The sequence below is a fragment of the Sceloporus occidentalis genome, unplaced genomic scaffold (assembly GCF_023333645.1).
Source record: "Sceloporus occidentalis isolate IW3139 unplaced genomic scaffold, rSceOcc1.0.p SCAF_3, whole genome shotgun sequence".
Taxonomy (NCBI): Eukaryota; Metazoa; Chordata; class Lepidosauria; order Squamata; family Phrynosomatidae; genus Sceloporus; species Sceloporus occidentalis.
In genome coordinates, this window is record NW_028316983.1 from 128,708,967 (window position 1) to 128,730,574 (window position 21,608).

The following is a 21,608-nucleotide window of genomic DNA, read 5'->3' on the forward strand; positions in this document are numbered from 1 at the left end:
AATCCAGTATTAGTTCTGAAACCAGGCATAAGTATCCTTTTAATGTTGCAATGTAGGTTTGATTAGTTGTACTTTTAAGATTTCCCTGGTAAATGGAATATGCCAGCAGTAGAATTTGCATAGGCTGATTGATTTTTAGATGCTAGAAAGGTGGAGGGGAAATCCAAGTCGAAAAGGGAACTATTTTTGCCATAGTTTTTTGTGAGGTTTTTTGGGCTATGTGGTCGTGTTCTGGAAGAATTTATCTCTGACGTTTCACCTGCATCTGTGGCTGGCATCTTCAGAGAATGGTGACATGGAGGTGTGGGGGTATATATACTGTGCGGGGTCACATAGTATATATACTCCACACACCTCCATGCCACCATTCCCTGAAGATGCCAGCGAAATATCAGGAATAAATTCTTCTAGTACACAGCCACGTAACCCCCCAAAAACACAAAAAACTATGGATGCTGGCCGTGAAAGCCTTCAACTTCACACTATTTTTAATGTTGCCATTATAAAAGACCTGCATATTTCTTGGGAGCGGGGCAGTGGCAGTGAATGAGGTTGAATTTATGGTAATCCCGCAAAGTAGTTGGACATGACAAACTTCCAGGCTCTTGTAATGGCTTTTGAAAAAATGACACATTTTCTGCATTCTGTAAGACTTGGAGACGAATTCCATTTCTGCCAGTTTTTTTGATTGATGATCAGTGGCTACTTGCCCGCTACAATCACATGCGCTACAATCATGGACAGATTCCATTGCTTTCTGCAAACTTCCTTGGGTGAAGAGGAACAATACATTCATATTTGGGAAGGCAGAGCCAGTGGGTGGCAGGGTGGTTTGTGTGTTGGGCTGCGACACTGGAGGCTAGGGTTTGATTCCCTGCGTGGCCATGAAGCCCACTGGGCAAGTCACATGCTCTCAGCCTCAAGGGTAGCAATAGCCAAGGTTTGAACAAATGTTGCCAAGAAAATTCCATTACTGGTTTGCCTTTGAGTCAACATAAGTCAGAAACGACTTGGAAGCACGCAACAACAAAAAGCTGTAGAAAGTGGGAATAGGCTATGTTCTCTATTGTTTCCAAGTTATCCAAGCCTAGTATTTGGCAGATGATTTCAACTATCACTCCCATCTGCCCTAACCTGCATAGCCCAATAGAGAAGAATGATGGGGGTTGTAGTCCAAGCCACCTGGAGCATAATAGTTTGAGGAAGACAGTTTCATATGTAGCTTAGATCTGTCCCTGCCTCCCGCCGCCAACATTATAGTCATTGGCTTAATTACAGTTGCTATTCCTGCTTGTTTACTGTGGGCTTGACTGTGTACTCTAGCTTCTGGTAGACACAGTAATAACTCTCTGTACAAAGCAATTGAGAAATTGAAGATTTTAGTATAGCTATGAGAGCCAGTGTAGTACAGTGGTTTGAGCATTGGACTATGACTCTGGAGACCAGGGTTCGACTCCTGGCTTGGCCATGTAAAGCCGCTGGTTGACCTTGGGCAGGCATGTCACATTCTCTCAGCCTCAGAGAATGACAATGGGAAAACCCCTCCGAACAAATCTTGCCAAGAAAACCCATGATAAGGGCAAGCCTTAGGGTTGCAATAAGTCAGAAATGATTTGAAGGCACACAACAACTACAGCAACAAATGACTGGACAGCCGCTTGTCAAGTCTTCAACCTTAAAGAACAGTTAGCACCAAAGTCAGGACTTCCTAGCCTTTCTCAGGCTTTGCTCATGTAAAAAAAGCCACTTTTTTGAAATTTATAAAGATCTAAAAGTGGGTATTTGCACTGCAAGTCGGGAGAGCTGAGGGCTTCTGAAAGCAAGTGAGGACTGGATTTGGGTTAGGAGGGTTGCTTAGTTTTTTTGTGCAGTCTACCAGTGTTTCCTTTGGAAGATGTGCAGCTGGGAAACTTCCTCTGACACCACTCCCCACGCATGAAGCTGCAGGGTTAGCAGTGGGGTGTATCTCAGTTGCCCCCCCTCCAATACAAACATCAAAAAAACATCTTAAATATGCTACTGACGGAGGGGGTAAAATAGATTTCCACACATCAACGGCTGAAAAAGTAGGAATTCCCCTCTTGATGTTCTTTTTCTCTCTCTGACTAGCATGTCCAATGAGGGGCATCACTGGGGGTGAACACTGCACCAGGTGACGCCCGGGGATTGGGTGACACCACTGCTCCCCAGACAGCTGCCTTTTGGCAGAGAGGGGCTGTGGTGTTTGCCTGAGTCTTCTTAAAACGTAGCTAGAAAGGTCTATAGATATAGAAATAAATACAAATATGGATAATATGGGATGTGGGAGCTCTGCAGTTAAGATGCTGACTCTGATGATAGGCAGGGCAGCAGTTCGAAACCCAGGCACCACGTGACGGAGCGAGCTCCAGTCACAAGTCTCAGCCTCTGCCAACCTAGCAGTTTGAAAGCATTGCATTGGATAGATAGGTACCACTTTGGTGGGAAAGTGACAGCGTTCTGTGAAGTCATGTTGGCCACACAACCACCAGAGTCATCTTTAGACAACACTGGCACTTGGGTTTAGTAACAGAGATGGGCACCCTCTCTAGTCGGTTACGACTAGACATTCAATGCAGAGGGAGACCTTTAACTTTAGGGACACAGTGGCTCAGTGGTTAAGTGGTTGCACGATCAGCGGCTCAGGACCCAAGCGCTGTGTGACGGAGGAGATTTTCACACAGGGACAAAATAGCGATGGGATCACTCCCCCGTCCTTATCCCATCCGTGACGGCGATGGTGCAAAAGGCTTTCCAATCGTAGCGCCGATCCTTTAGCCTGTCACTAAAGTGGCATTGCATTAACACAAATTTCCTTTAATACAAAATGCCAGCCAATGTCACTATAATGAAAGTTAATGTGGAGTAATGATGGATCTGCGGGACTTCAAACAAAAGCCTGTTGTGTGACAGCCGTCACTCACACTTCCCAAATGGGATAAGTGTGAATCCCATCTGAAAGTCCTTCCCGCGATTGCGCAGAAAGGGATAGGACATCCCTCATCTGATAATCTCCAGAAAGATTATCTAGTCACTAGTCCCAGCTTCTGCCAAGCGCAATGAAGGCCCCCAGTTCTGTCCTCCAAGTCATTCATTTGAGCCTCTCTCTGGTTCAAAACACACAGCAAAAATAATCCAATTTGAGACTGCTTTAACCGCCTTGCTTTAGTGCAAGGGAATTCTGGGAAGTGTAGTTTTAGGAGACATTTAACCTTCTCTGTCAGAGAGCTGTGGTGCCACAACAAACTACAATGCACAGGATATCCCTAGCACTGAGCCAGGGCAGTTAAAGCGGTCTCAAACCAGATTACTTCTGCGGTGTGTTTTGAACTTCTCTGTGTTTATAATATAGCAAGTACATCTCTATACCAATGTGAAGTCGAAGGCTTTCGTGGCTGGCATCCATTGTTTTTGTGGGTTTTTGTGGGCCACATAGCCCCCAAAACCCACAAAGAAACCATCTCTATGCTGTTTCTCAGTGCACTTCCACACTCCCTAAGCCAAGACCAGAAACAGAAGAAGCAGGCCTATGACTAACATCTTCCATTTCTTTCCTCATGTTTGTCTGATGAAGAGGAAGCCAGTGTGACTCTGAAAGCTTGCAACATGTCATTGTGCATTTTGGTTGGCCCCATAAAGGCATCATTGTTTGGCTGTTATTCAGTTTACAAAGTGTAAGCCAGGGGTCGGCAACCTCCGGCCCGCGGGCCGGATCCGGCCCGCGGGCGCCTTTCTGCCGGCCCCCGGTCCCTCCCGCCGCCGAAATCGGCACTGATTTCAGCGGCTTCAGCCGCCATTTTGCCCTTCAAAATGGCGGCGAAGTCTCGCGTGACCAAAAAGGTCGCGCGAGATTTCGCCGCCATTTTGAAGGGCAAAATGGCGGCGCCCATTCCGAGGCCCGCTGCGGCCTCCGGAGCCCCGAAACGGGGCTCCAGCAGCCGCAACGGGCCCCTGGGAGGCCCGTTGCCGCCGCTGGGGCCCTCCAGGAGGGCTCCTGCGACGGCAGCGGGCCCCTGGGAGGCAAGTTGCCGTCGCTGGGGCCCTCCAGGAGGGCTCCTGTGATGGCAGCGGGCCCCTGGGAGGCCAGTTGCTGTCCCTTGGGCCCTCCAGGAGGGCTCCTGCGATGGCAGAGGGCCTCCCAGAGGCCCGTTGCCTGCACCGGGGTCCTCCAGGAGGGCTCCAATGGCGGCAGCGGGCCCCTGGGAGGCCCATTGCCGTCGCAAGTTCCCTGCAGGAGGGCTCCAACGGCGGCAGCGGGCCCCTGGGAGGCCAGTTGCCTTCACCGGGGTCCTCCAGGAGGGCTCCAACGGCGGCAGCGGGCCCCTGGGAGGCCAGTTGCCTTCACCGGGGTCCTCCAGGAGGGCTCCAACGGCAGCAGCGGGCCCCTGGGAGGCCAGTTGCCGTCGCTGGGGTCCTCCAGGAGGGCTCCTGCGACGGCAGCGGGCCCCTGGGAGGCCAGTTGCTGTCCCTTGGGCCCTCCAGGAGCGCTCCTGCGACGGCAGAGGGCCTCCCAGAGGCCCGTTGCCTGCACCGGGGTCCTCCAGGAGGGCTCCAATGGCGTGCGAGATTTCGCCGCCATTTTGAAGGGCAAAATGGCGGCGCCCATTCCGAGGCCCGCTGTGGCCTCCGGAGCCCCGAAACGGGGCTCCAGCAGCCGCAACGGGCCCCTGGGAGGCAAGTTGCCGTCGCTGGGGCCCTCCAGGAGGGCTCCTGCGACGGCAGCGGGCCCCTGGGAGGCCAGTTGCTGTCCCTTGGGCCCTGCAGGAGGGCTCCTGCGACGGCAGCGGGCCCCTGGGAGGCCAGTTGCTGTCCCTTGGGCCCTCCAGGAGGGCTCCTGCGACGGCAGAGGGCCTCCCAGAGGCCCGTTGCCTGCACCGGGGTCCTCCAGGAGGGCTCCAATGGCGGCAGCGGGCCCCTGGGAGGCCCATTGCCGTCGCAAGTTCCCTGCAGGAGGGCTCCAACGGCGGCAGCGGGCCCCTGGGAGGCCAGTTGCCGTCGCAGGGTCCCTCCAGGAGGGTTCCAGCGGCAGCAGCGGGCCCCTGTCAGGGGCCGGCAAAGAGGAGGTGGCATGGCCCTTGGGGGTGGAAGCTCCGCCCCCAGCATGCGGCCCCACCCCCGGGGGTGGAAGCTCCACCCCCGGCTTCGGCCCTTCGGTTGTCTGAGGGACACCAACCCGGCCCCCGGCTCAAAAAGGTTGCCTACCCCTGGTGTAAGCTAATGGCCCCCAACAAGCAGAGTATTCATTTGAGGGATGCAGGGCTGAGTCGACTCTGAGCTCCTGGCTGGGATCGAACTCACAACCTTGCGGTTTAGAGAGTGGCTGCAGTACAGGCATTTAACCACTGTGCCAGTGGAGCATAACAGTTTGAGGAAGGCAGTTTCACATGTAGCTTGGATTTATGTTTTCCCCTAACATTACAGTCATTGGAGGAAAGGGGGAGAAAAGGAACCAGGAAGCTCCCTCTGGCGACGACGGGTAGGGTTCTCTGTATTACTAGCTCTATAGAAGCCTTCCACAGACTCAGCAGCAGGCGTTAGAGCGGGGTTCTCCGGAGCGCGCCCCCTTGCGTGTCGTGACGTCAGAGCGATGGGCGTGGCCTCCGGTGTGGGTGTGGGCGTGGCCTCCGTTCCTGGGCGGGCGTGGATTGATTGGGGCAGTTTGAGGCAGCGGCAGGACGGAGGCGCAAGCGCGAGGCAGGCGGCCGTTGGCGGCGGGGCGCGAGGCGGATGAAGTGAGAGGAGGATTGGAAGCGTCCCCTTCCAGTCTGTGGGCGCCGCCGGGGCCTGGCTGAGCGCGGAGCCATGGAGGGCGGAGGAGGAGGACGCGGCGGCGGAGGCGGAGGCGGTGGTGGTTCCACGCGCGGAGCCGGCCGCGAGAGGAAGAAGGGCAAGAGCCCCGAGGAGACCCCCGCAGCCGCCGCAGGGATCGGGGCAGATCCAGGAGGAGGAGGCGGAGGAGGAGGAGGAGGAGGGAAACCCCGGAAGTTTGTGAGTGTTGACGACTAGGACCAGCCGAGGGGGCGGGGGAGGCACACCTGCCCCGAGGAGGAGGAGGAGGAGAAGGAGGGGGAAGCCCCGGAGGAGCTCCAGGGCCCCGTGGGGCAAGAGGGCGGGGAAGGAAGGAAGGTTCCTCCCTCCCGGGTCATCGGGCCACACGGGCTCCTCGGCTGCTCCGCCGGCAAGGGCTCAGATGGAGGGACCTGGCCGAGTTTCCCTCAGACGGGACCTTTCCCTTCGCCTGCCTCCCTCCCTCCTTCTCTCTCTCTCCCTCCTTCTTTCCTTCCTTCGTTCCCTTCTTCTTTCCTTTCCTTTTCTCCCTCTTTCCTTCCTTCCTTCCTTCTTTTCTTCCCTCCCTCCTCCCTCCAGCCTTCTTTCTTTCTCTCTCTCTCTCCCTCCTTCTTTCCTTCCCTTCCTCTTTCCTTCTTTCTTTCCTTCTTTTCTTCCCTCCCTCCTCCCTCCAGCCTTATTTCTCTCTCTCTCTCCCTCCTTCCCTTCCCTTCTTTTCTTCTTTCCTTCTTCCTTCTTTCCTTTCCTCCCTCTTCCCTCCAGCCTTCTTTCTTTTTCTCTCTCTCTCCCTCCTTCTTCCCTTCCCTTCTTTTCTTCTTCCTTCTTTCCTTTCCTCCCTCTTCCCTCCAGCCTTCTTTCTTTTTCTCTCTCTCCCTCCTTCCCTTCCCTTCTTTTCTTCTTTCCTTCTTTCCTTCCTTCTTTCCTTCCTTCCCTCTTCCCTCCAGCCTTCTTTCTTTTTCTCTCTCTCTCCCTCCTTTCCTTCCCTTCTTTTCTTCTTTCCTTCTTTCCTTCCTTCTTTCCTTCCTTCCCTCTTCCCTCCAGCCTTCTTTCTCTCTCTCTCTCCCTCCTTCTTTCCTTCCCTTCTTTCCTTCCTTCCTTCTTTCCCTCCCTCTTCCCTCCAGCCTTCTTTCTTTCTCTCTCTCTCCCTCCTTCTTCCCTTCCCTTCTTTCCTTCTTTCCTTCTTCCTTCTTTCCTTTCCTCCCTCTTCCCTCCAGCCTTCTTTCTCTCTCTCTCTCTCTCTCTCTCTCTCCCCCTCCTTTCCTTCCCTTCTTTCCTTCCCTTCTTTCCTTCCCTCCAGCCTTCTTTCTTTCTCTCTCTCTCCCTCCTTCTTTCCTTCCCTCTTTCCTTCCCTCCCTCCTTACTCCAGCCTTCTTTCTCTCCCTCCCTCCCTCCTTCTCTCCTTTCCTTTCCTTCCTTCCTTCCCTCCTTCCTCCCTTCCCTCCTCCTTCCTTCAGGGTCTCTTGAGGGCAGCCTGGTGCTGAGGTCCCTCTGACTCCTGTGGCCTGGGACCCACTAAGCCAAGTGAAGCCCTCCTTGCCCATGGAGAGACCATTCTTTTCTCCCTGGGGGCAGGCATGGCTTCTCTGTGGGCAAGGGCTGCTGTCATTTGCTTCAGGGGTCCCTTTGGAGGTCCTGGGCCTGAGGCGCCTTCTCTCCCTCCCAGCCGCCTGTCAGAGGGCTTTCTTAGGCAAGGGATATCCAAGAGGTGGCTTTTGCCCGTTCCTTCCTCTGAAATATAGCTGGTATTCTCTGGTGACCAGAGCCTAGATCCCTTGGTTAGTCCCAACTAAAGTAAACCCAGTGAACCAATTGATCATTGAAATGTTGACTTACCAAGTCCCTGCAGTACAGGCTTTACATCAGTTAAGGCTAACAGTTGGATTTAGGCCATAAGACTCTCAGCGCTTCGTCAGCTCCGCTGGTATTTGTTGGTGGTCCCTGCTTAGCCTCCAAGATCATGTACATGAAATACAGCCTACAGCGCCTGGTGGTCTCCCATCCCAGTGCTAACTAGGGCAACACTGGGACCCAATTGAACACACTTCCTTGGAACGTGGTGGAGTCTCCTCCTTTGGAGGCCTTTAAACAGAGGCTGGGTGGCCAACTGTCAGGTGTGTGTGCTTTGATTGAGAGTTCCTGCATGGCAAAAGGGGGTGGACTGGGTGGCCCTTGGGGTCTCCTCCAACTCTATGATTTTGTGACTGCTTAGCTGTCTTTAGGGCAGCATGTGCCATTTACAGGCAGAGGGGGCCAGCTGTGCTCTTTGGCAGTCCCCTGCCAGGCCATGGAAGAGCCCTCTGGCTCCTGGCACTTGAGCCTGGACAGGGCTGGCCTCATTCAGCCTCTTGCCCTCCCTTACATTTTCCCTGAGAAGTATGTGAATGCATGTTAAGGAGGTGGTATGTTCCTCTCTGAGTCTCACATTTCCTCAGCTCTTAATATCTGGATCTGAAAGGATGTGGGCACTGAATGGAGGGGTACAGCAAGCAGGAATCATTATGAACAGCAGTCACTTGCTATAAAAGTACCAGTTGTTCAGTCCCTGCCAGTGGCTTTGAGCTCATACTCCGTAGTAGTGGATGGGGAGCTTGTCTTTTAGGCAAATCATACTTATTGTGCAGGGTTAGTTTTTGCATTTGTTTAGAAGAGAGGTAACTGATTTATAAAGTTCCCCTTTCTTCCATGACTAATGTGTCTAACAGTAACAAGAAGCACTTAATAGATACTCTTCAAATGAACTCTTAAGTTGGAGCTCCATGAGACACAAGCTTGACTAGTGATAGATCACAACTCTGCTTACTTCTCTGTACTACTTCTCTTTTCACAACTTCTCTCTAAAAATCCCAATATTGATGTTAAAGGATCATGTGGCCCTGGGGATTGCTGTTTATCTTGCCATCTTTGTTTTTATTTTGTTTATAGCACACTTTGCGAGTTCTGGTCTCTCCAGCAGCGCAGTACAATACCTAAGGTTTATCTTATGAGCCAAAGTAGGCTATGGAGGGGAAGCAGTTCATCAGACCTCTTTAAAGCTGGAAAGAACCGATGAGCTGGTATCTCCCCTGCTTTCAAACAGACATCTTCTAGGAAGATTTGTGTAGGGAAGAACAACTGCGAAGGGAGGGAAAGTCCTAACCCCTCTCCCAATACCAGTAGCTGACTGGGCTGCTTAAAGACAAGGCATTTATTGTGGGATTTCTGTAGCTCACTCACTCACATTTTACCTGGGTGGATCCATACAGTATTGTCACCTGTTTGCAATCTTTTCCCATGCTTAGGCTGTGTACCCTGATGTTCACTGGTATTGGATCCCAGTGGGGTGTATGTTCATAGAGAGTGCTGTGTTTTCTCCCTGATAGTGTGGAAAGTGCAGTGGAAGGGCAATCCTTTGTTAGTGCTAGGAGTCATCTGGAAGCATCCTGGTCCTACCACCTTGCGTTCAACTTTTCGCAGGTAATCTGATCATAGAGCTGCTTACATCCCACCCCTATATCTTTCTCTGCTTTCACTGTGACAGGCTATAGAGCCCCCCGTTATTATATCCTGTAGTTTAGCAGATCTCAGGCAAATGGCTTTTGACTCCTTTGCTTTTGGTGACAGAGCCTTTTTCATGGTTCTACCCCTCAATGGGCCGATTCCTACTGTCTCGCTATAATTATACAGAATTGTACAGTACAGTGTTTTGTGTAAACTGTTCACTTGTTCTCTAGCCAGCATGGTGTTGTGCTTTGAATGTTGGACTAGAATTCTGGGAGACCAGGGTTCAAATCCCTACTTGGCCCTGGAGACCATCTGGGTTACTGTGGGCAAATTGCACTCTCTGGTTCTTGGAGGAAGGCAGTAGCAAATCTCATCTGGATAAATCTTGAATGACAGAGTTGCCACAAGTTGACTTGAGGGCATTTTTTTTAAAAAAAACAACAACCCTGTTCTGTCTTGGTATAATTCACATTGCAATTAATAGATTTGATCCCTTGGGGGAGAGAAGTCAAGAGACATGGGGTAACTATATTCAGTTCAGCAAGGCAATAACCAGTGTTCACTATCCTGCTTTTTGGTCAGTGGATGTGTTGTGACTTAAAAAACTGTCAACTAGCCGGTACCACACTATCATTTGAGAGTATGTAATGTCTGGGTAATGCCTCTGTGGCTTTCTTGTGGATCTTGGAATGCACAATCCAGGTTTTCTCTGTTGCTCGTAAGCAGCCAATTGTACAGCTTAAAGCTTCAAAAGCCCTTTGTGGCTTCAGAACTATTGAAATTATGGCACACAGACCAGACTATATCTGTATGGCTAGGGCCAGTCTGACATCTAAACAAACTGGCTAGTATAAGAAAAGAAAACAGAAGTGAAGTTTAAATCATAATTCCAGAACTGTCAGAAATAGATTAACTGTCAGACACGGATCAAAATCTTAGAAAAATTCGGAAGTGTGCTTGAAATTTGCTCAAGGATTATCAGTTCATCTAAAAGTGTGCAAGCTGTAGTCATCAGTATCGGGTGAGCTATGCACAGTGCAGTATAGGCTAGATCCTATAGATCTCTGCAGCCAGGGTGACATTGTGTTTTTGTTTGATGTAGCACAAGCAGTAATTTGCCTTAACACATTTGAAAACATGATAATTAAACATGGAGTAATAGACTGAAACTGTTTCAGTGTATACTGTGAACTGATTCTCAGTTCCCCAGCAGCCTACAATAAACTGCTGCTTTATTTGAAAATGAACCTTGAAATGGGGAATATGCTAAGAAATAACTGTGTTACTGAAATGGGAAGCATGCCTGAAAATTGTCTGTTTTTTGCCCCAAGTTATGCCTTTTGAGACAATTTACCTTTGCCTCGTTTTACATCTTGTAGAACCAATGTAATGTAGTGGTCTGAGTTCTGGACTCTAGAAGAGATGCATTCAGACACCATCTGAACATGGATACCCCACTGGGTGATCTTGCGGAAGTCCCACTCAATCTTAGAGGAGGGCAGTGGTAAACTCCTCTGAACAAATCTTGCCAAGAAAACACTGTGATAGATTTGTCTTGGGGTCATCATAAGTCAGAAACAACTTGAAGGTACATAGCAACAACTGACTTCTTGCTCCAAGTTCTTGCTTATACATTGCAAAGTGTTTCTTGAGGGCAAGGATGGGAAATGGATCACTGGTTCTAGGGGCGTCCCCCCCCTTTTTTTTTTTTTTTGCTCCTGGGGCCATCTAAGGCAAACTGTACCCTTTAAGAGATTTTGGACTTCAGCTCCCAGAAGCCTCAACCATGTTGCCCATTAGTCTGGGATTCTGGGAGCTGAAATCCAAAATCCCTTAGAGAACATAGTTTGGGGACCACTGCTCTAAGGGCTGCACACAACCAGAATTCCAAACTACAACTTCTCTCAAACCCAGAGGGGGAAAGAAGTCAATTTCTAATTTTGAAAAACTTTTTTTAATGTTAAAGGGTGTAGGTAGGGATGGGGCTGTGGTCTATTCGGATATGATTTGAAAGTGAGGATTGAGGTGAATTTATGCTCTCAAAAGGAATCTCATCTTGGAATATACATTCAATAAATAATTATGCCAGCCCAGGTGGGAAGGAGACACCCCCTTCATTGCTTTAGCAGGAAGTGAAGAGTGCTTTGAAAGCATGGAACTGACTGATCTGTACTTTGTAAACTTTTCTTCTTGGTGATGAGTGAGAGAGAAGAGAGCTGAGTATGTGAAGATAGGGGAGAGAGGTGGGGGTATGCTGGAGACAGAACTAGTGATGGCCTTCAGAGGGAGGAGGAGTGATGATTTTAACAGCAGATCATCACTAAACTCACACTCTTCCTCCCTCTGGATCATTGCAAGAGGCAGAGAAAAATCATGTGGAGTAGTGATGATCTTCAGAGAGCGAGGGAACATATGTTTGGTAGCTGTGGACCTGACCATTGTTAGCATGTGGGTTGTGAAAGATGACCTGAAGGAACTTGGTTGCAATATGAAAAAGATTGCTTGCTCCCATGCATATAGGATCTTACTATAATTTGGGAGAACATTTGTCTAGTGACTGATGTTGAATCAATTTACACTTTGTACTCAGAATATTACATTGGAGAAAACATGTTTCTCTGTGTATAAATTAGGTTCTAGTGATGGATTCATTAGGACTGTAAGCTAAGGTTAAACACACTCCCCTCTGCTTTTTAGTTTCCTAGGTTTGATCTCTTTGCCGGCCTCCGTCTTTTTGTTTGCATTTGTAAAAATGTTGATAACTTAACTTCACCATAGTTTGGCCTGGAGGGGAAAAAACATGGCAAAGGAGAGGCTATTTTTGAAAGTCACTCACTGCCTCCATTGAACAAACAAAACAGGTTTTACCTTTTTAGTCTTTTCTTCCAGTGACTTCTCTAATCATCTATATTTGGTCTAACATAGTAGCATAACTTTCCTTTCCCATACTCTGATCAAAAAGACACAGGAGAAGGGGTATAGTTGTTTTCAAAATAAGAATTTGAGGTGAGTGAAACCCTTGAGAATGGCCTGTACAATTGTCAGTTAGTATCCGGGGGCCGGGGAGGCTTCTGTTTTGGACCCCTTGCACGGATGCCAAAATCACAGGTCCAAGTCCTGTAGTTTTAAAGACAGTGCATGTGTGCAAGGCTGCACTGCTGCGGCGGCATGCATGCACCAATATTAGAGCCAATGAGGCTTGCCATCCACGGATGCTCAGATCTATAGATGGTAAGTCCATGGCTGAGGATGGATGGGAAGGCTGTAGTTCTGAGAGAACCTTGAGTTCAGCACAAGAGCTTTCTCTCCCCTTTTGAAACTTCAGCTAGTGTAGAACACCGGAGAGCTGAATGCTGGTGGAAGTAAAGCATTTGAGTTGTGTTACACCTGTTGTGTTAAACTTATTGCTAATAGTTTTGTGTCATCTGTGTATCATAGGTTGTTAATGTTCCTATCTCTGATCTTCACTGCTCCTGTGCCTGAATCTAAGCCTGTTTTGCATATGATGATTTTTGCATACAGTTTGAATATAGGGTGATAGTATGCAGCTTTGCCTGATCCCTTTTCTGATTTGTAACCATTCTGATTCTCCATATTCAGTTCTGATGGCAGCCTCTTGCCCTGAATAGAGATTACCCATCAGGATGATCATATGTAGTGGTACTCCCATTTATTTGGGAACATTCCATAGTTTTTCATAGTCTATGCCGTCAAATTTACTGTTATCAATAAAGAAATTAGAAGAAGGCTAGGATTGGGTATCCTAAAGAGCAAAGATATAACTTTGAACACTAAAGTGAGGATAGGCCAAGCCATTGTATTCTCCATTACTATGTATGGATATCCATAAGAGATGGATAGTGAAGAAGGCCAGCAGACAGAAATTTAACTCTTTTGGGATTTGGTGTTGGAGAAGTGTGTTGAGGATACTGTGGATGTCCAAGAAGACAAATAAACAGGTTCTTGAACAGATGAATCCAAACTATCACTGAAAGCCAGGATGACTAAATTGAGACTGTTGTATTTTGGCCACATCATGAGAAAGCATGAGTCATTAGAAAAAACAATAATGTTCGTGAAGGCAGAGGGAAGCAGAAAGAGAGGGAGACCACATGCCAGATGGATTGACTCAGTCAGAGAGGCCTGAGCTTGTAAGACCTGAGCAGAGCAGTGGAGGACAGGAGAAGTCTCATCCACAGGGTCACCATGTCTCAAGGTGGACTTGAGGACAGTAAACAACAACAAAACTTGTTCTGTGCCAGCTGTATTACTGCCTGTTCACTTCCAAGCTCAGTTCGGAGTCTATATACAGGCCTCTGAAGCTCTGAATGGCTTGGGATCATGTTGCTGGAAGAAGTACCTGGGCCAGTAAAACTGCACAAGGATTAAGGTTAGAGTCAGAGGCTCCGCTGTAGTTTGTGTCAGCTGGATTGGTAGACACAAGGGACAGGCCTTTTAAACTGTGGCTCTTTATTAATTAAAAATCCTTTCCGCTCGAAAGATTTTAGTTCCTTCTGTCAGTTTTTAGACAGGCTTTTAAGAACCTTTTATTTTGGTGCACTTTTGATTGAGAAGAGATATTCTTTTGTTGTATTGAATGTATTTTGGTTGGCCTGCTTTTTGAGTCCGAATATTAGATGAAATTATTATTAATGAACTGCTCTACTGATAATGAATATTGCTTTATTGTTCTTCAGTTGTGCTGTTGGGTTATTTTCTTTGAAAAGTGGCATATAAATTATTTGTCTTGAGTTAGTTGCATGGTGTGTGTGTGTGTGTGTGTGATATACCAAACTCAATGGCAGTTTTCATTCTGTGGTAGAAAGGCTTTCTGCCAATACAAGTCCTGTATGATAAACAGCCTTGAGTTCTGTGGGTGTAATCAGTTTTCATGTATTTGTTTCAGATGAATGCTGAAAGAAATTTTAAAAGAGATCTCACAATGAATGCTCTCCCAGATTCTGTTCTTCATTTTGCTCTTAATAATTAAAAATAAATATAATATACCTGACAAGCCTTGGTCTTGGTTACAACACAGTTAAAAGTTTGGTTGAAATACTGGTACTTACCATGATACCTCTTTGCCTGATTCTTGAGTCAATTTTAAGCTTTTTGTAGTTCTCCTAACCGAGACTGTGTTAACTTCCGGTGGTACTTTCCCTTGTCTTCTACAGGGAAGCAACTATAAAATGTCTGCTAATATGTGTTGTTAATGTGCAGATGTTCAGGCTCACATCTGAAATTCACTGATTGCAGAGGAAAAAGAATTTATTTAATTTTCTTTGTATAATGAGACCAATGTGCAATGAATTGTTTAAGTAAGGACCCAGAGGTTCTTGTTACTTAGTAGGAGTAAGTATTGTCATGGACTTCATAAAAAAAGTAAGCCCTTTCACGGCCAGCATTCATAATTTTTTGTGGGTTTTTTGGGCTATGTGAACATGTTCTAGAAGAGTTTATTCCTGATGTTTAGCCAGCATCTGTGGCTGACATAAAGCAGGATTAGAATCAGAAGAAGGAGGTGTGAAAATTGGAGGAAGGAACACCAACAGTTTAAAATATATGGATGGCACCACGCTACTAGCACAAAACAGCAAAGACTTGAAATGATTACTGAAGAAAATCAAGGAATAAAGTGCAAAAGCAGGTTTATAGCTGGACATTAAGAAAACGGAAATAATGACTACAGTTGGTTTACTTAACTTTAGGCAGTTGTTCCATACCTTGGCTCCATCATTAATCAGAATGGAAACTGCAGCCAAGAAATCAGAAGAAGATTAGGATTTGGAAGGCAGCTATGAAGGAACTAGACTGAACTATCAAGAGATATAATTGAATATTGAAGTTAGAATTGTCCATGCCATTGTGCTTCCGGTTACTCTGTATGGTTATGAAAGCTGGACAGTGAAGTAGACCGAAAATCAACTGATTTGAAATGTGGTGATGGGAAAGAGTTATGTGGATATCATTTACAGCTAGAAAAATAAATAAATAGACCCTAGAGTAAAATAAGCCTGAACTTTTCCAAGAAGCCAAGATGATTAAACTGAGACTGTTATACTTTGGACATATCATGAGAAGACATTAAAAAAGACAATAATGCTTGGAAAGGTAGAATGCAGTAGGAGAGGGGGAACACCACTTTATGGATGGATACACACAATCAAGGAAGCCATGGACCTGAGTCTGCAAGACCTGAGCAGGGCTGGTGATGATAGCGTGACTCATTCATGGCGTTGCCAGAAGTCGAAGTCTGATTGATGGTGGTTAACAACAGAGTGCCTCTTAGGTTGGTTAGATTTCAAGATACCATTACTGGAGGCAAGAGATAATGTTTGGAACAATTTCAGAATGGTCAAAATAGCTGTGTATTGACAACCCATCAAGATACGCTTTATCTGTGAAAGCTTTAGTTATCGATTAGATAAAATCTGTGCTTGTCTTGCATATTTTAAATCTACATTATTTTAAGGGTGTAGAAATTGGTCTTTTGAAGTTTCTGTTCTCTGATACTTGTGTCTATTAATAAACAGAGAGAGAACATGGAAAAAACCCCCACTGACTTTGATTTTGAATAATGGAGGGGAAGAAAGCTAAGCACTAGCATTGCTTTTGGCATTATTGTAATTATTTAATTGTACCTAATAGTCTACTTGCATTTTCATTCAGGATAGCTTATGAGAGGCTATTCCCATTTCATGCTCGCAATAGTCCTGTTCTATACATTGAACAGAGGGAGAGTAGATGATTCCCCTCCAAGCGCTGAGCCTCAACAGTGATTGGAACCCAAATCTCCTTTCTCAAATATCCACTTCATTTCATGTTATAATTTCCAAAGTTTCTTCCAACAAAAAAATCTGGTTGTGCCTTAAAGACTAATTAAAGCATGAATGTTTGTGGATAATAGCCTGTATGATCAAAGTTGTAAAGTGTTGTCCATAATTCAGGTGTACAGTTCATACAGTTGGAAGTGGTACTGTAGTGAGGAAAAATAAATGCTGAAAGTATTGACTTTGTGAGTGCAAGCGCACATGCACCTATCAACTTATGGTCACCCCATGAATTCCATAGGGTTTTCCTAGGCAAGGAATAGTCAGAAGTTGTTTTTGTCATTTCTTTTTTCCAAAATACAGCCTAAAGCATCTGGTATTCATTTACAGTCTCCCATCCAAGTACTAACCAGGGCTGAACCCACTTAGCTTCCAAGATCAAATGGGATCTTGTATCTTTAGAGTATTTAGGCCCAACTGACAGTGACCATTATGTTATTAATACTTGCCATTCCTTAAATTATAACACACACTTCCTGGCACTGCATAAGCCATTTAGCAAAGGGAAGTGCTGTATAATCAGTACTTACTATGACAGTTTTGCCAGATGCGATAGACCCATGGCAGAAGGTTGTAGAATATTTCCCACAATTCGCTGCCTGAAGGACAACAAGCTCTTTGGGTCCAAACAAATGTGGGCATTTCATAGCACTCTTGATAAAGGATTGGTGGCTTGGTAGAGTTACACATACCAGATTCTTGAAAGTCTAGCTAATATTGTCCAATTCTCAGCTATTCTTAAAAGCCAAAAAGACCCTGAAGGTTGACAGTGTCTTTTTAAATCAAGGTTCTGGGGCAAGCGAAGGTCAGCTTTCTTAGGGTTGAGGCTCCTGTTTTAGCCAACACACTTTTGCTAGAGGTGCAAGATATTTATGAGATGGCTGGGTCAGGAAACGTAATGGCATGGTTAAAACTGTTGTGCCAGGATAAGGTGTAGATGCTGGCAACCCAATAGTGGAAGATGCTGTTGCATCTCTGGAAAAGCATGCTGGTGGGGGAAAGTGCCACATTTTCCTGCCCCAACACTACTGGGAACAGAACGAATTCTGACCCACCCATCCAGACTCCTCAGGCAGCCAGTTAGGACTATGGCTGTCAGGGTAGAGTCCTACGACATTGCAACACTCCTGGATCTCTTATACTTCTTGGATCCTAATACACTGGGTCCAAACTAGGTTACGACCACCGGGTTCCAGAGGATTCTTCTCCTGGCTGGTCCTAAATAGTTTGAGGCTTCTTTTCCCTCAGAACTATCTTCCTGACCCTTGGTCCTCTCACTAACTTACCGTATATTCTCGATATAAGTCGGCCTCATGTATAAGTCGAGGGCAGCTTTAGGGGGCAAAATTATGGCTTTCATATGACCCTTGGAAATGTCGACGGCAAAACTTAAGAGACTTGCAACAAAGGATCTAAAGAATAAAGCAAAGGAAAACAATGCCAAAGAACCTACAAAATTATGGCAGGCATAACTGTTTTGTTTCACACTAAAGGCTGGATGGAAGAGAGTAGAGAGAGGTCAGTTCTTCCAGGACGCTCTTGTCTTTCATCAGGGGATGGTTCCCTTTTTAATAAGAGTTAAAGTGTAGTGTTTACATTGACCCATGGATAAGTTGACCTAGGTTTTTGGGGTCAATTTTTTGACTAAAATTTCTAGACTTATACATGAGTATCAACAGTAAGTGTCTTTATTATTAATTGTTCTTATTATTTTTGATAGCATGTTTGATGTTATCTATAAATCACTTCAGGCCACTCCTGGGTGAACATAAAGAAAATAATTTTTATTTACACGCAGAACATAGCATAGTATTTTTCTGAGTTCTCAAGCTTGTTGTTACAGTATACGTAATATTTCAGACGTTACAAATTTACTATGTTTAAGTTCCCTCTTTGATTTGGTTCACACAGAACACATTCCTTTAATAACACTGGGCTTCTCCTGTCCTTTTAAAATGATTTCCCCTGATCTGGGAGTCTGAATCCCATCCAGGCTGAACCCTTGTTCATAACTGCACCTCCTGGCTGTTTTAAAACAGCCTCCTGCTTCAGCAGGCTTGACACCCTCAGTTCTGGCCTCTTAACAGCTCCTCCTCTGTTTATATCTGCTGATCAGGCAGGCCCCCGCCTTTTTTTGGGGCCTGTCCCTGGTTGGATACGCCAAACATTCCATTTTGCTAGTGCTTCTTCACAAGTCCTGACCTAGATTTCAGAACAATGTAACATTGCTGCACCTACTTGGTACTTCAGTTGGTAAGGCAGGAGCTGATTTTGGAGTCAGTCTACCTTCACTGGGATACCCCACCCAGAACATTCTCAAGTGACTGTTGCCATCACATTACTGTTGCTTCCTTCTTCTGCTCTGTTTTGATTTTCCATTGAAATCCATTCTTCTTTCAGTGTGGTATCTCAGCAATGCGTCCTGGAACACTTGGTTGCTCCAGCACAATGCTTCTTTCCTGATCAGGTGACTGTGTCTGGCAAAGATGTTTCGAGCTGTTTATTTCCTATGCCTTGTGCCAGGTGTATGAAGCAGAGCTCAGTGATTGTCACATTGAATCTCAGATTTGCATATTGTCAGTGCTACCTTTACCTCCCTCTGTTAGGCCAGGATGACCTCTGAACATTGGCTTCTCATTCAGTGCAGCGTCTCAATTATGAGGTTGAAGTGAGGGTTCTGCAAGGATTTAAGAACGGAGCCTGGTCACAGTGTACCTTCTTTCTACCTCTCCTCTCTCTTGTAGTCTCCTCTCTCTTATAGTATTCTTTCTCTAATCATACAACAGTGGCTATTACCGTTGAAGTGACCTGAATGCATTGTTCTGTGTCTGCCCTCCACTTACGCCAGGACCTGGGTAGGGGTTTGGCATTGGGAATTGGTGCTTGCTTAGAATGCTGGATGTACCCACATAAGATTTCTGTCTTAGTGTGCTTTACACTTTGGTGCCAGTTTAACAGAAAGCTAACCAAAAAAGCCTCTAGTGTTATTTTTGTTCATCACAAGTCCCGCATTTGTCCTCCTGAATGTTTGAAAGAACTAGGAGTGCTTCTAAATGGCATGTTAGGCTTGTGCACATTGTCTATCAAACTGCAGACAGCATCACCCAGCAAAAAAACCCCAGAAACCCCTATTTCTCTGAAATTTGGAAGTTGTTATTTCATGTGTTTAATTTTTTTTCCATTGCAGTCAATGGGGAAGCCAGCTAAGATCTTGGAAACAGAAATGAAGGGTGTCTCTCGCCCCAGGGAGGTAGCCAAAGGGGGGGGGGTTCTTGGGGTCCGCCCCCCCTTCCGTTAGATAAAATGAATGGTATGTGCTGCTGCGCCGCTGCACCCAAGCCCCATTATAATGGTGGCACTTAGTCTGGACCCCCCTTCTCAAAATCCTGGCTACGTCCCTGCTGGCCCCATACAGACTTCCGAAATAAAGCTGCTTTGGGTCATTTTGGAGGTATGCTGTTTAAATGTTGCATGCGTCCTAAGAGTCTGGAAGCTGCACCAAAGCTGTGCTCCAGTCCTTAGGATTGGATTGTGGCTTTGGCACATCTTCAGGACTCTTAGGACATATGCAACATTTAAACAGCAAACTTCCAAAGTGTCGCAAAGCAGCTTTATTTTGGCCTGTCTGTATGGGGCCTTAGTTTCAGATATGAAGCATGGTGCAGTATCAGTCTGAATGGAGGAAAGTCTCTCAGTTGGGTGGATGCAAGGTGGAGTTTTGCCCCTGTACATGTCCTGAGTAATCATCAATCAGAACTGAGGCAAAATATGGTATGAGGGGCTTTATGCCTCTGTAGTAGAAAGTTGTATTGCAACAGTTATGTACTTCATTCATTTCAACTGCTGAAGCTTTTCTATTAATAATTGGTTAGTCCTTTATTATTCACTTCAATAAAAACATGTGGTACTATAATCAGCAGGGTGACTCCCCATAGTGTCACATACCAGATTTTGTGTCTGTGAGTGTCTTAACAGCTGTAACCAGATTGCTATGTGTTGTCATAATAATATTTTACAGCACACTGAGAACTGAAAATATTTTCAGCATCAGCAAACATCTTAATGTAAATATACTAGGCCTAATTCACAACTAGTATTTACATACTGTACATTATATTAGATTCCTGTCATACTGAGGTGCTGTCAAGAGATACTGCTAAAATTAAACCTTGCATACAATATACTGGGGCCTTTATTAGAGGCTTGTGATATGATCACACTTTCCTTAAATGTACTTTAATTATGCTGGAGCCAGACTTTCAAAAGGAAGGAAAAGCCTGTTTTACACCTGATGATATTCAAAGGAGAGGTTTCCTTTGAGGCTGGATGTCTGCCTCTGAGTGACCAGCCCCAACCCAGTTTGCACTGCCTCAAAGCATTTGAGTCTAGGCAGGTCTAGAATATTGCTATATCTGCAAGGAATCTGTCTGCAGATTGTACCCTCAGATGAACAAAACAACACATGATTGGTGCAACAGATCTTGTGGCTGAACATCCTTCTGCAAACAATCTGCAAACAACCTTTCAGTACTTACTCTTACACAGATTTTACAGTTCACTCTGATGGCTCAGAATTAAAGATATTCTTTCTCACCATTCATTCGTGGTGTTTCTTGGGGTATCAGTAGACATAATGGAGACTTGTCATTTGTTTACATGTCTGTCTCATAGAATCAGAGTTGGAAGGGACCAAAAAGGCCATCTAATCCAGCCTCTTCCATGAAGGGCTACACAACTACAGTACTCCTGTGAGATACCTGTCCAATATTTGTTTAGAAAGACCTCCAAGGTCCACTACCTTCTGAGGCAACGTATTCCACTGTTGAATGGTTCTTAAAGTTAATAAATTCTTCCTATTATTTAGGAATTCCCTAAACAATTTTAAGAAGCATAGCCCTCCCTCCAGTCCATCTGCCATGGTCCAAGCCTCAGAGAAAGAAGAATTGCACGATCTTCATGCTAAATATAGTCAGCTCCCTAAGCCCTTTCTTACAGGATTTAGTTTCCAGAATTTTGATCATCTTGGCCTCCCTCCTCTTGACACTTTCTAGCTTGTCAATATCCTCCTTGAATCATGGTACTCTTAACTGAACATGGCATTCTACGTGAGTTCTCAATAAAGCAGAATAGTGTGGTACTATTTCTTCCCTCCAGGTCACATTCTCTCAGCCTTAGCGGATGGCAGTGGCAAATCTCCTCTAAAGAAACTTGTCAAGAAAGCCCCATGCTAAGTTCATCACTTTAGAGTCAATATATGTCAGAAATGATTTGAAGGCACACAACAACAACATTTTTTCCTTCAGTCAGGACACTGTACTGCTGTTGATGCAGCCTGAATTGCATTGACCTTTTTAGCTGCCATATGATTACTAACACTACTAGATCCCACTTTGCTTCCCCATGCAGCTTTGTTCAGCTTAAGTGCATCTTGCTTTATGGTATTGGAGTTGCCTGGGACTAAAAGTGTGGAGTGATGGAGTCCTTTTGGAGAGA

At 46.0% G+C, this 21,608-nt stretch overlaps 1 protein-coding gene across 1 annotated transcript in view; it reads left to right on the forward strand.

Annotated features, from left to right (window-relative positions):
* The first annotated feature begins 5,694 nt into the window (after positions 1 to 5,694).
* DIAPH1 (diaphanous related formin 1) overlaps positions 5,695 to 21,608 on the forward strand; it is a 114,706-nt gene continuing 98,792 nt past the window's right edge. The window contains exon 1 of the mRNA XM_089516182.1: positions 5,695 to 6,006. Coding sequence (XP_089372308.1) covers positions 5,821 to 6,006 — 186 coding nt within the window. The 5' untranslated portion in view covers positions 5,695 to 5,820. The remainder of the gene's footprint in view (positions 6,007 to 21,608) is intronic.